Here is a 15,338-nt window from a genome sequence, read left to right on the forward strand (position 1 = left end):
TAATCAGATTATAGGAGATGAGACTATGGATACCAAGCCAAGTGCCTTGGCTGTACTACCCTTCCATCTTGTCTCCGGGAAACACTGGATGCCCATCCTCCACCTTAGCATCATATCATCCATTTCCAAGCTGCATCCTGTCAGTGAAGCTACACTGAGTAGCAATTCACAGTTCATGTTTGAAGGTTCATAGATTGTGTGTCCATTTGTTGCTCAACACATCTACCAAAGGTAACCCAGGATGAGTAACAGTAGCTTACTGACCTGTAGCTGCTGAATTTTATGGCAGGCACACAGCCAATAGTGGGCACATACATGTTTTGTGGAGTGCATTAAAACTTTAACATAATTTATGTTTTTGGAAGTGGATGAGAAATAACAGGTTTAAGCAGTAGAATTCTTATTTCACACCTGTTTTTGTTGCCACAAAAAAGTAAGCAAGCATGATGATATCATAAAAAGGAAGAAATTTCTTGAAAATATATACTGAAGTGAGAAGAGTTGGAAATGTGCAGATTGTACTATACACATGACTAAGGGTCATATCATTTGACTAACCATTTTGGGCCAGTTGTCACTAGTAATTAGAGATGCTGATGCTAGGTTGCTGTACGTGAATTCAAGTAATTTGCAGTGGTACTGCAGAAGAAAGGGGTTTCCTAGGTTGTGTCATTCGTTTTTAGTTATGCATTACTGGGGGTCAGTAGGCCCGAATACATAGCAGTGGGCTCACTTCTAACATTTTCCAGGTAAGGCGTGTACGTCTATGTATCGATTGTCTGGAAGAAGAATTTTGTACTAAGTGTGCATACCTGGCATTTTACATTGTGCAACACACTGTACCCGGAAGCCACAGAGATACTGTTATGTGGCACGATGCATACTTAAGGGGAGTTATGATGACTACACTTCAGTATTAATTTCTCAGTTGTGTAAACCTGCCACAGCATGGTGTGAATAGTCAGTGTCACCCAAAATGCCTGCCACCCATTTGATATGCCTTATTTTGTGTGACTTTCATAACAGTTTGGTACACCTGTAAGGAAACCGGTATTTTGAAGACAGATGGTCTAGTGGAATAATGATTGCACAAATATGGCCTTCCATTTGGTTTTAGCTACTTTCTGGTGACCTCGCTATGCTTAGATGCAAGTGCTTGGTGACGCAAGAACTATGCAATTAATGTGTTTTTTTTTCTTTGGTTTAAAAACTTGTTTACTAAATGATTCCGCTCATAGCTCATCTGATGCTATTGTGAAGATTCCTGAGAATATGCTAAGCCACTTTCTGTGACAGGGTTCCCATGCATATGCATCACACCTTCTTCATCTTCTTTTGCTGAACAGTGAATTTTAGTTACACTGAGAAGCCGTGATGTCTGCATAATGAATTCACCTCAGCATGACACCTGTCAGCTCAGCTTGCCCCCTCCTGTGCTGAAAACTAGACTCCGTTATTCATTAGGCTTCACAAGTTGTGTACTTGTAGATGCTAAGATAGCTGAACTGTGTGTTATCTACCCAACTGTTCTGGATTCTAAGTTTAGAGAAACTCTTATCTTTGTTCTTATGCATTTTTGTTGCCAGGAGCTGTTTGTACAATTCCTGGCTTGAATGTACTTTGATCTTTCAGTTCAGCTATTTAAAATTTACAGTTTGCCCTTTGCATCCTTTTTTTTATGAAGACAGGCTATCCCTGTGATACATATGAGAGTTGGTGTGTGTGTATAATCCTACAACCTATTCTCAGCTCAATTGCTTTGTTGATGTTCCTGGGAAAAAAGGACTTCTCATGCTTGATGCCTGCTGTAAGAACTAAAATCATATAACTGAATTGCAACAGTCATGATTACACAAAAATGACTATTGTGTAAAACATACTATTAGAGGTAGTCTGGTTTATCTAGATTCTTTGGGAAATAGGTTACAATCTGTATATTGATGAATAGAAAAGCATGTTGTGGCAGCCTACAAAAGAAAACAATTTTGAGAGTGAGCAAGAACAGTATGCACAATTTTTGGAACAGAAAGAGTAGGCAGCACGTAGCATGAAGTAAAGAATGTTTTAATTTGCTTGAAAAACATACCAGCAATGCATATGTGCACACAAAAGCAGTAGCAACTACAAGTAGGATGACACATCAGTTACATGCCTAAGGGATAAAAATGCTGAACACTGCAAATGTCAAGGCAAATGACTATTCATTATTATTAGAGTATGATCTTGCAGTCATAGCTAAATCTGTCAGTAACAGAGATTGTTATCTGTTTATGTCACAGGCATGCTTATAGGAAAATGCACCTTTACATTAAGGACTGCTAACAGTATATTCATACCATGTCTTACTATGAAAGTGGTATTCAGATGGAAGCAGTAAGGCAAGAGGTGAGGGAACAGTTTTAGAAGCACAACAGGCAACTCTGTTTGATGTGAATTGTCATTCAAATTAGTTGAACCTAGCAGGGCAGGAAATGTAAAAACTCTTGTTAGCTGACGGTGGGAATATGGGAGAAGTAACATGAGAAGGAACTGAAGCAGATCAAAGTAGAATTTCTAAAAAAAAAAAAGTAATCTCAGCAATGAGCTGGCAGTTTTGGAAACTTTTTTCAGAGAATGTGTAACACATCAGTAAGAAACACACCCAAGGTACTGTGTGATAGTAAATGATACTTGTACTGAGGCCTGCCAAAATTAGTCTTTTGTGTTCTTCCATTCTAAGTGAATGGAGCTGTCATGAGACAGTCCAACTATGGGCTTTGCATTCTCATTAACAGTGGACTCTGCATCATTTTCTTTAGAAGAAAACATACTCTCATCAGGATGTCTGCCCCCAGGAGGTCTGTCAGGGTTACAAAATGAATAAAATTACTAGTGACCACTTCTACCTGATACATACAGATCTGCAATGAGCCAAACTTAAAAGTAAAAAAAAAAAAAATCTATCTTTTTAAAATTTTTTCCCGTAGTTGTCCTTTTAAGTTCTTAGCCCCGTTTCCAAACTCAAACTAGTTAATGCTCTATTTATAAAGAATCTCCTGAAAGTCTCCAGCCTGCAGTCTAACTTAATCATTTCTGCCATCTAGATAAGACACTACACTCACATTGCTGCCAAATTCACAGCACGTACCCACTGCACACATTATCAATGTCACTCGCTAAAGGATCTGAGTGGGCTCAAACTTCCTAACTGAAGTCATCCCACTTTCCCTTATGGCATGCTGTACTAACATTACTCTGATCTCAGGCTGCTTCCCCCATTTTGCCTCCTTGGACAAGTTAAACAGCAGCCTTACCTTAGTTTCCCTTGTTCCAGTATGCAAGAAGCTGATGCAGAATAGCAGAGCCATAGTCAGTTACACCTTTACCAAGTTAAAGAATAGCTTATCAAAAACTTGGCTGCATCAATGTGTACCTTTATTCAGTACTAGATTAGCACTCCACAACCTAGGCTTACACCAGCCCTCCTCTAAACACATGCAGCTGTTACAAAAGCTTCACCATTAATGTTAATACTTTCTTCTGCTCTTTCAAGTCATGCTGTTTCCTCTCTCTTCTGAAATGTGTGTACCACCTCTCATTCTCCTCTTAACACCATGCCTTCCTCTCTTCCCTTCTACTTTTCTTCTAACTTCCCATTTAAGATTAGTCTTTAGTTTTTTTCTCATGACTTTCGATCCTTACCATTTCATTCACTACTTTATCCCACCCACATAATTTAATTATTTCTTGTATATTTCAACAAGTCCTTTTTCTTCTTTCTCCCTGTCACAGTCCTCGCTAGACTCAAACTGATTGATGTCTGTTGGACTTCCTTCCTTGATAGACCACTTTAGTTTTATTGTAAGGAACAAATAAAATAGCCTCTCTCTCTAAACACTGGGATTAGCACATGTATTTACGATAAAATTTTTGACCTCTGCTTGCCTATCATTTTTTACTGTCAGCTAACAAGACTACAATTTATTATATCTAAAAAGTACACTGCTGTTCGTGTGTGCTTTGTCTGTTGACATAACCTACACGCTGTAATAACTTTGGTGTTCCGCAAACAAGATGCTTTTCATTTTTTTTTCCGAGTCTTGTATAATGCTATATATTACTATAAGCAGTTTCTTTGCAGGCCTCCATCATAATTATGCATGGCTTTAGTGCAAAACCAATTCACCACAATAAACAAATACAAAATAATTACTATGTACATTACCTGCTGCAGTTTTTTCTCTGATTTCTTCTAACTTCATCAGAGTTGCTGAAGTCAGCTGTTCAAGATCCATTCCTTTACTTGACTGAAAGAACTCTGTTATGCCATTTACTGTTTTCTACAATGCAAAAGGAAGCAGTTAATCCATCAAAATTAGGTGCTCCTTAAATGGTGATAAAGAACATAAAATAAGTTAAACTGTATTAGTGGGAGGCTTAATGACACCTAAATATTAGACTGTTTAAAGATATGAAACCTTTTTTAATTCTCAATATCCCATAGACCGTCTTCCCAGCTGCTAACTGGACTCAGTAAGTGCATTATGTCTCATTCATTCGACTAGAGGTGAGTGCACTGTCTCATTCATTTGCCCCAGAGGTGAGTGCACTATGTCCCATTCATTCATTTAACCAGAGTTAAGTGCACTATGGCCTATTCACTTGTTCATTGAATGGACATGCTAGTGCCTCCTGCTCATTCCCACCGTCACACCATCATCCACTCAGCCCCTTCCACTGCCTGTGCTGCTTAGTGAACAAAGTTAATCTTGGCCAAATTCATGGCTTTATCATGCCTGGAAGATGGGAAAGACAAAGAAAAACAGAATTATAAAATGTAATGCATCAAAAGTTTCTTCTCCCATCTATCAGGTCTTGCCCAATGACTCTCCTCTCAACAAACTGGCCCCCTTTTTTTGTTCACACAGGGGCAAGAACCAGGGACTCAAGCTCAGGTGAGAGCTCAACAGTCAGACAGACACACAAAACAGATGGTAGGGAGTGGGGGCCAGACTTTTGGACCCCGTGAACTCCCCTCCCCTTGCACAGTTGTTCATTACAGCACCAGTAGTAATACTGAATGCATAAAGCATGGGTACCACCTGCCCACACACTTTTTCCTAGCCAATTCACAGCACCTGCTCTGCAGGTTCAATCTCCACAGGTGTAATACCTAGTGCTTCCCTAGGTGTTACCAAGTGGCAAGCCATTACCATCTCCCTCCTCCAGAATGGCTCAGCTGACAGTCAATTTCACTCATCCGCACAACACTCCCACCCATTTCCATGTGCAGCTAATCAAACACTGGTGATATGTCACAGTTAAGGCACATAGAAAACTATTGATATAAATTAAACAGTCTAAATGATGCAACAGTAATAAAACAACTTGATCAAAGAGGCACAAAAGCACTGCAACAATGTAGAATTTCATTTTATTTAAGATAGACAATGAATTTTTTCTAAAGGCTAAAGCTTTTCTTAAGACAAAAAGGCTATAGTACTGAACTATGGCCAGGAGCGATGGGGAAGAAAGAGGTACCTGGGAACACATGTTTTGGGAGTGTAGCGAGTTGGCAGACCTTTAAAAAAAATTCCCTACAGTGTGTCAGGAATACTGAGTGAGAAAATGGGTGCAACAAAGAATTTTTTTTTTTTTTTTGAGCTAGGACAGAGGATCTGAACTGCTTAGACATGCTAAGGCTTTAAGTTTATTCTTGCGGCTGTCAAAAAAGCAATTACTAGAAAATGGAAATCAAAATCTGAACCAACCAGAAGTATATCCCTCATTGGTAAGATCATACCATAAATTAATTTCACTGGATATCCACATCCCGACCCCACCCCCAGCCCAGAAAACCACAGTGAAAAACTTCTCAAAAGCGAACTTCACACTTCTCAAAACTGAAGTGGAATCCTTCAAGGCCCCAGGGCCAGTGGAAACTACGGCCCAAACTGCAGAATCCTATATAAACGCATTCTACGGACATCTCCAGGAATGCATGGATCACGCTATCCCAAACAAAATCAAGACCCAATCATCCAAAGGCAGGCATCCAGTCTGGTGGACCCCATAAATAAACTGTACAACAGAAGGAGGAAGCTACTACATGATATAGCAAAATCCCTAAAAGGGTAGGCATCTCTGATCAGTACTAGCAAAAAATTACGATCCCTCATAAAATCCTCCAAGGCCAGCTTCGAGAGAAAAATTGCACAGGACACTAAAGACAATCATAAGGCTTTTTCAGTTATGTTAGGAACCTGGGATGCAACTCCCAGACTTGTTCTGAGTTGATTCTAAACGACAAAAAATACACTGAACCCACAGACATCGCCAATATCCTGGCAGACAGGTTCAGTGCAAACTTCTCCAACCCCTCCCCCCCAAAAGAGCAAGTATCTATCCCGGCAGAGTGCAGCCTCCCAAACATCTCTGATGCTCAGGTGAAGGCCGCCCTCTCCAAAGCAAAAAACACTGCTTCCATGGGACCAGATGGCGTCCCGGGTTGCGTCCTACATGAACTCCAATAACAACTAATCCCTCAAGTAAAACTGCTGTACAATCTCAGCCTCACTACAGGATATGTGCCCAAAGAATGGCGTACAGCAACAGTGATCCCACTCCACAAAGGTGGCGCCTCTGCGGACCCCTGGAAACTATCGCCCCATAAGCCTGACTAGCCTAGTATGCAAGGCTATGGAGAGGATCATCATGGAACTCAAACAAAGACATTGGGGACCTACAGACACTAGATCCTACCCAATTTGGCTTTGTCAAGGGCAGATCCTGCCTTTTGAACCTGGTCGACTTCTTCGAAACAGTCACCAAGGCCATAGATGAAGGGAAGGTAGTCCACACAGCCTATCTGGACCTCGCAAAGGCATTTGACACAATACCCCACTCGGGCATCATAGATAAGCTATCCAGCCTAAATATAAACCCCTATGTCACAAGATGGGTTGCAAACTGGCTCAAAGACAGAACCCACAGAGTCAGAGTTGCTGGAGCCATGTCAGACTCGAAACCGGTCACAAGTGGCGTCCCACAAGGTTCTGTCCTGGGACCTCTCGTTAGGTATTTACTTTTCTGAGGTACAGGCCAACGTGGGAGGACTATGGCTCACCAAGTTTGCAGATGACTGCAAACTGGGCGCCATAATCGACTCTCCAGCTGACACAAACATCCTTCAAAAAGGTCTCGAAGAGACAGATAACTGGTGCCAAAGCCATGGTCTAAAGCTAAATGCCAAAAAATACCCTTTGGCAAAAACAATGTGTCCACAAATTACCACATAGGTAGTAACCCATTAAGTACAGAGAAAGTAATTAGGGATCTGGGGACCCAAGTTGACAGCAATCTCTCCTTTGACAACCACATTGGCAAAGTGTTTAGAAAGACCTTCTACATAGCCCACCTAATCATGAAGGGATTCACATCTAGATCAAGAGAGGCAATCGTGCCCCTTTATTCATCCCTCATCAGGCCCATCATAGAATACAATGCCCCCTTTGGGATGTACCTTACCCGACACCTGCAGCAATTAGAAAGACCCCTAAAGTACCTCACCAGGAGGATCAAGGGACTCAAACAGATGCCATATGTCGCTCGGTTAAAAAAACTCCAGCTCTACTCAGTTGCATACCGCCTACTTCGAGGCGATCTACGCCTGACATATAAAGCTATGTCCAACCCAGAATTAATGGACATGCTCCACCTCAGTAAATCAAAATCCCTTAGAGCCACGCGCTCGAGGGACTTGAACCTCAGCACAGAAATAAATAGAACATGCTGGAGGGACAGATTCATAACCCAGAGGCTCCCTTCGCTCTGGAATAGAATTCCAATTCATGTTAGGCAGAGCACCTCACTGACTCTCTTCAAGAAGAATCTTGATGAGTGGTGGATGGGGGATCGTAGGTTTGTCCCGGGGATTACTTCCGTGTCACTATTAGACAGAGGCACAGTAAACTAAACTTTATAAAGGGCACAGTATACTCAAATCAAGGGGTGGCGTAAGCCAAACACAATCGGGATAGGCTTATAAATGCCCCAGGGCAGATAGCCTAGTATGAACCTATGTATTGTATTTAAAGCAGTAAATATTTTAACAGAACTGCAAGTGGGATCTTTAGAAAATGGTAGGAGCAAACTATATAGAAAAAATGGAAAGTGTGAGAACTATACACAAAGAAGAATGTTTTAGGGGAAGCCAGAAATTGAGCAATTTATGTATAATGTTTGCAACTGAACATGTTAACATGGTTTTCCTTTATATAAATGTAGGTTTGCCTGGATCTTAAGCGGTAATACAATAAAGGTGTTAAAAACAACTTTAAATATGATGACACTGCTGGTTCAAAGGGTTGTTTGGTTAGAGCTTGAAGCATCAAGGTAGTATCCCAAACAGGAATTGGATCTTTGATAGGGGTCTCTAAGTGGAAAGTTCCCTTTAAGAAAGTCTTGGATAGTTTTAAAAATGCAATAGGATTCTGATTTATCACAAAATGAAAACTGGATATAGCTACTAGTTGAACCTTAATGGATGAGAAACTGGTACCTTCCTTTAACAAACATACTAGAAAATCTGAAACAGAAAGAAGAGGTGCAGAAAAGAGGTCAAAAGCCCTTGGGAAAGGCTCAAAGAGCATTTTTTTTCTACTTACATCTGTAAACCTTTCCTGTGTTAGGTTTCTGGGATAATAATAAATATGGGTAACCGAAGTTGAAAACCTGGCATTGCTGCCCATCACTGGAATTCAGGGAGCCATGCAGTTAACTTCAGAGCTTTCAGGTCTTGATGAGGCTGATCAGATGGCTGAGATAGGTCTGGAAAAGGAACAAGTATCTGTGGAGGGTGTTTCATATTAGACCAAAGGAAGGGAAACCAAGCCTGCCGGGGCCAGAAAGGGGCAATGAAAATTACTGTTGCCATACATCTAATGGCTTTCTGTAGAAACCTGGTTACAAGGGTAAAGGGTGGGAAGGCACAAAGATGATCTGGGGGCCAACTGTGGGCCACAACATCCTGTGGTGACCGCCCCTCTGGTGGAATCAAGGCAACAATTTGGGGACTCTTGATAGAATGTGACGTGTTCCTGGGGTACATGAGGATTTTATCTGGTTTTCTTCATACTGGCTCCACCACATCAGTCTCCTTCCAAGCTTGCTGTGAGACCAGATTAACAAGCTCATCTGTGAGGAGATCACCCAGGTAGTAAACTGAGCTACCCTTGAGGACAGACTCCTGTTCGGTGTGGGATTTCAGACAACCAGCTGCCCCTCTACTTCACCAATTCAAGGATCTCTCTAAAGATGTCTTCCAAAGAGAAGGACCACTTCCTTTACTTAAAGCCACTATCTTCAGTGAGTGACTCCTGGGGAGGAGTATTTGTGGACTCACCAAGTGAGGAGCTCTGTGGATAACTAAGGTTAGCTGTCCTGATGGATAGGATGTTTGATCAAAACTGCAGAATTCAGTGAGAGTCTGGACAATGCGGACTGCTTAGGAGAAACCTCCTCTCTAGACCTGAAGAGGACCCTTTCATTGCTTTGAATGCCAAAGTTGAAATTAGTAACAAAGATGGTCTTCCAGAAACAGAAAACCATACGGAGGAAATTCCCCAGCCACAATTCAACTCTGCTCTGTAGTTGATACCAGAGCCAAGCTAAGGCAGACGCATCCAGAGGCAAAGATAGCTCTGAAAACAAGCATCAAACTCAATCCCCATACCTTGGCTGCAAAACCTTCACAATCCAATGGTACTGGAGTTACAGTAGAAAGGGTAAGGGAAGTTATCAATGTCAAAGCAGACCTAAAGCCTTAGGGAAAAAAAAGCAGCCAAAAATCTACCTCTTAATTGACACTGAGCCATCACAGATCACATTTGGATCTTACAGGTGGCAAAATGAGATCTGAGGTATTGGAGGGAATAAGAGGGGAATTATGGTGGGGGTGGGAAGCTTTAGCCCTAGACCAAAGAGCTTCAAAAAAGGGCACCAAGGACAGGTCCAGTAGAATCCGATAACTCATACATTGAGTCATATGGAAACATTGTATTGGAATGTGTATGTTGGTTTAAGTAGTGCATTAGGTGACAGTATGCATCAAGTTAAAAAACAAAGCTTTATAGTGAAGTGTTACTTTTTCAGTGTAAGCATCTGTGTCAATGTTTTGCGCTTGGATGACTAGCTGAAGAGGAAATATCATCAGACTGGGTCTTTGTAGGGAACTTACTGCAGAGGCTTGTATGTTCAACAAGTCAAGGAAGTTTACTTATGCTGATAAATCAAAATTAAAATGTCACAAGGTTGAACGTTCTGACTGAAGTGCATTATAAAATAAAATTATATGGAAATAAATGCATATACTGGCGTTTGTTTTAACTACGTGATGCTTTTGGTCTTTCCAAATTGATATTCAAATTAATTTCTGTAAAAACGATAATACTTTAACCTGTTAATGTTACCAGACTTAACAGTATTTGACTTTGTGGAAAATCCATAATGAACTAAATTACTAAGTAAAATAACCAAGATAACTATTAACACAAAAGAAAACTCAATTCTGAGCAAAAAGTGAATGAAGGAAAAAGTCATAAAATGTTGAATAACAGTTGCTCAGGACAGACATCAAGCAGGCATAAACCAAGTAAAATATGAGTCGGTCCAGACCAAATACAGCATGAAGTTTGGTATTCAAATAATAGATAACGCGTCTCTTCAGACCATGTACATACCCAAATACTCATAACGAAAAAATAAGTTTCTTCTATAATAAGCAAAAGTTTATTAACTAACAGTTAAGCGCTTTCGCTAAAATAGCTTTATCAAACCATTAAAAGCACAATAAATGAAGGACACCTTATATACGATCAAGACATCATTAAAAAATTACATAATAAATTACCATACAAAATTGCAATAAAGCAATTTGAATAAAATAAAAGCACATTAATTCAGAACAGTTAAAAGCATCATGATCCTGTTGCATAAGAAATACAATAAAGCAATTTGAGAATAAAAAAGCATTAATTCATATGTAATAATCATAACATTAATATTCAAGAAATATACAATATAAATATATATATATATATATATATATATATATATATATATATATGAGTGTATCCGGAAAAGTATATGAACTAAAAACACTATAGTCATTTATAATGAAATCTCCTATTTCTAAGAACTGGTTTTAAAGGTACTTTGTCATTAAGCCCTGGGGGGGATGTCATCTTGCAATCTAATAATCCAATTGACCTCATTCCTTTCAGTATAATTCATAATATTCCCTCCTCTTAGGATAGGAGTATTAACGTAGATGACTAAAAAATTAAAAGCGTGTGTAACATCTGTATCTAAAACATGTTTAGAAAGTGCATTAGTAGTAGAATGAACACAAATTTGATATAGATGTTCTCTAACCCTGTCCCTAAGCCTTCTATCAGTTTTACCCACATAACTAAACTAAGTAAACTATTCTGTTGTACAAATATAGCAGAAATGTGAAAAATAAAAATATTTTCAGATGGACAGACTCAAAGTTAGAAACTGTTACTTCGAGAAGCTGTTTATCTTAAGTAGGTTGGAATTTTTTCGGCCTAGCAACCTGAGAGCATAAATTACATTTTTTTAAACATTTTTATTAAATCCCATTTTAGACAGTGACAATGATTTGTATATATTAATAGAAGAGAAACAAACCATAGTAAAATTTGTCATGCAATATATATATACACACTAACAATCATTCACTCAAACATTAAATTGCTGAAGTCCTGCCTTACTTTAAACCTCACTTCCTCCTCCTGAATGCTATCCTGCATGTATTCTTTCCACAAATTCCATTTATTTCTACGTCACTTGCTCATTCTCTTCTAAATATCCCGTGTCTAGTTCTTCTATCTCATTTAAAATATGTAGCACTTCATCTATAGTGGTTTAGACTTCCATTTTCTAGTAATTTCTATTTTTGGCAATCAACAGCATTAAGTTTTATACCCACTATGTCTAAGCAATTCATATTTTATGTTCCAGCTCAGAAGAATCATTTCATTTAGTTACAATGACTTGCTTTTTAAAACCTGACAACTCATTAAATACCCAAAAAACATGTTTTCAAACTTGTAAAAAATTTTTTATGCTCCAATTAATAGTAGCTCATGCTCTAGAATCAGCTAAAAACTCTACCAGAGATGGTCTTTCACTCAGCACACTCATCCTTTTCCATTCGTCTATACTCTTATCACTGCCTGGAAGTGAAGACTGCCTCTAACCAAAAGTCCAAACTTCTACCTGGCTTCAAGCCATTCTTTTACTTTTCTCTCATTATTTGCTTTATATATATTGATTCCTTTCATAATCTCCTCCAGTAAATTCTAGCACCCTACTGCCGATGTTTTATACCCCTGTTTGTAGTCATCTCTTTTTGGTAAAATCTCCTTTCCTCCATTCACCATGTTGGCTTAGTGCTTAAAATACTTTCTTCTACTTTACAAATAGAATAGTCTGTATGATCGTTGTTATTCCTCTTAAGGACGGACCTGCATCCAAAGTCCTACTTTCTCTTTACTTTGGGAGCTCCTACCCTGTTTCACTATCCCTTTGCACTTTGAATTATAACCCTTCTACTAGTGTTAGATATCAGAGCCTTACGTTTTAAAGTATCTCTTTAAATCAGATAATCCTAAAACAGACTAAACATTTTCACTGATTTTCTCTTACTAACCTTATCCATAATTAAGGGCTTACAGCTTAACTTTTCCATAATCTTTTATTTTCCTCCTACATATTCATTAATGCTGCAACACAATTCTTTTTAATACGTACACCTACACACCATCTTATCAAGTCCCCATAAATATGGGTATTGCTGATTCGCTTGTCAGTACGTAGTTTACTGCTATAGCTTTTGTTTTATCTTCATTTTACATCCCAAAAGGACTGGTCTGAAAATGCTAACACCAAAATGTCCTTTTCTGGAATATTCAAGTACAAAATATGATCTTATGCAAATAAAGGTAAGTTTTCCATTTTTAATTATATTAGTCTTAGACTTGAATTTATGAGCCCTTTATTTTATTTGCCACTGGCTCTAAACAAAGCAAACAGAAGGAGAAAGGACCCCCCCCCCCCGGTCTGGTTCCTCTATTGAAACAGCTTGTCAGACAGGAACACTACTTAACTTATTTCTTGCTTCTTTCTTCCAAAATGCAGCTTTTGGTGAAATAAATATCCTCCTCCCTTGCCAATAACCTCTCACTACCACAAACTGACCATTACTGTCTTTTCCATCTTGCATCACTAGTAGAGCTCCTCTAGCAATCATGATTATTATTCTCTTTCTGATAACTACACAGCCTGAAGCCCATTCTTTGTCTCATCTGCATGCTCATTTCTATACTAACTTGTCTCTTGCAACATGCTATTTGCATTGCATATTTCTTAAAGGAGTACCACACCCACAGACTCAAAAAACATGTTTATTTTGTCATGGCTTGATGTTTCCTACATTTTAACAGCACTCTGACTATTTACAGCATTTTAAATATTTTTATATGAAATCCCAGAGTCTGTGGTTTTGATGAATCTGTCTGCCACTCAGCATCCCAGAATGAAGGGTTTGGCTGTAAACTGTTACATCAAGCAAGCCTCCTTTTGCCTAAAGCTGCCGTCATTTCACAGATGTTACACGCATACACTCCTCTCTGCTAGTCAGTACTTTGTAACATTCCCTGCTGCTAAATGACTACTTAAAACAGAAGCAGTGCAAATGTCACAGAACAGACTTTCAAAGTGCTTTTTACTGCTGCTTTTTTAATTGTGCTTAAATGGCATTAATTTGTGACAGACTGAATTCCAGTCCATCTACTTCTCCCCGCCCCCATAACACTTAGCTTCCCTAGCTGTCAAAGTCCTGAGGGTAATTTGAGCTCTTTATTCCTGTGATTGGCAGCTCTCAGCAGGAAGCTTGACTCATCTAATATTCCCTTGTTCTAGCATTTCCTTTGACAGAGGGGGACATTTGTTTTTACTGCACTACAGCCATGGCCTTAACCTGAGTGCATTCACATGCAGTTTGTAAAGTAGTAGTAATGTAAGGTTTAAGGTACCACTTACTTCATTAGTTCACCTTCTTAAAAAGTGAGATTGACATGTCCAAAACTATGTTGGTATGCAGTGTCTGCCTACATACTTTTTTATTCCACTTGTTTTTCAAGCATACCTTTGCACCGTCCCTGCCTAAATATACCACACAGAATGCTCTTAAGGTTCCTTTTTTTTCCAAATACATTTTTATTGCATTTTTCCTCTTTTTTTTAATACACGAAAAAGAATACAGAAATGTATAAGGACAAGATACATGTAAAATCAATTTGCAGTAAGCATAAGATATACAGTTCATATACCATCAGTGTTCAGTTATCAATATGCAGAATTAACTAACAGACTGCTCACTAAGTTGTAAGACAAAAATCTACTCTGAGATACTTTAATCATAATAGAATCTGACATTAAAACAGTTGCATCAAGACATTCTAGCCTACTTAACTTAAATTTTATCTTGTAGTATGTTCACTATATACAGTTGATGTCACCTCGTTCATTACATTTATACTTCCTAGACCTTTCCAATTTTAAGATGGGTACAAGTTTTGCAATATTGAATTTATTTTATTTTTCCTTATTTACTTAGAGTAATAATGATGTTGTAGTCCCTTGTTCATAAACAAGTTTTACCTTAAGATTTCTATAAGCGTTTTCCAATATTTCTGATAATAGGATAGTTTTTTTTTGGCTTCTTGTAATTAATTTGCTGGCTAATATGTACTTTATAGCCATTCCTTTAAATTCTTCTCAAGTAATTTTAGTTCTATCTAAGCAATGCTGAGCTATGTATGATTTCATCATTGCACACAATGTTACTATGATGTGTTTGTTTTCATATGAAAAGCTGGTGGGGAATACATGTAAAATTACAATTTCCCATGACAGGGTAGATCTAATGTATCCCTTTTTTTTCTAACTTATTTCTTAACTAGCACCATTAATTTGTAAACATTCTTACAGCTCCAAAAATATGAAGGGTGTCAGCTACACTGTTTGGACATGAGGGACAATAAGGAGAGTGAGGAGGATTAATTTTACTTAAGAGTGCTGTGTGGTAGACATTATTGTGTTGTTAATCGCAGTTTGGGTTTAAATTAGTTTTTTTTTTAAGAGGGGTTAATTTCAAAGAGAGTTAAAACTGCAGCAGATTTTTGTTCAACAGTAATCTTATTTTTTCCTTCCAAAATTTTCAATATAGAATTGCATCTTAGTATCTAATTCCTGTTATTAATCTGTATGTG

At 38.5% G+C, this 15,338-nt stretch overlaps 1 protein-coding gene across 1 annotated transcript in view; it reads right to left on the minus strand.

The window, feature by feature from the left end:
• Nucleotides 1–15,338, minus strand: part of VPS13C (vacuolar protein sorting 13 homolog C) — a 6,956,796-nt gene that overhangs the window by 5,162,084 nt on the left and 1,779,374 nt on the right. The window contains exon 16 of the mRNA XM_044076309.1: nt 4,205–4,319. Coding sequence (XP_043932244.1) covers nt 4,205–4,319 — 115 coding nt within the window. The remainder of the gene's footprint in view (nt 1–4,204; nt 4,320–15,338) is intronic.

Source organism: Protopterus annectens, chromosome 7.part0 (assembly GCF_019279795.1).
Source record: "Protopterus annectens isolate FY-2018-M chromosome 7.part0, PAN1.0, whole genome shotgun sequence".
Lineage (NCBI taxonomy): Eukaryota > Metazoa > Chordata > Ceratodontiformes > Protopteridae > Protopterus > Protopterus annectens.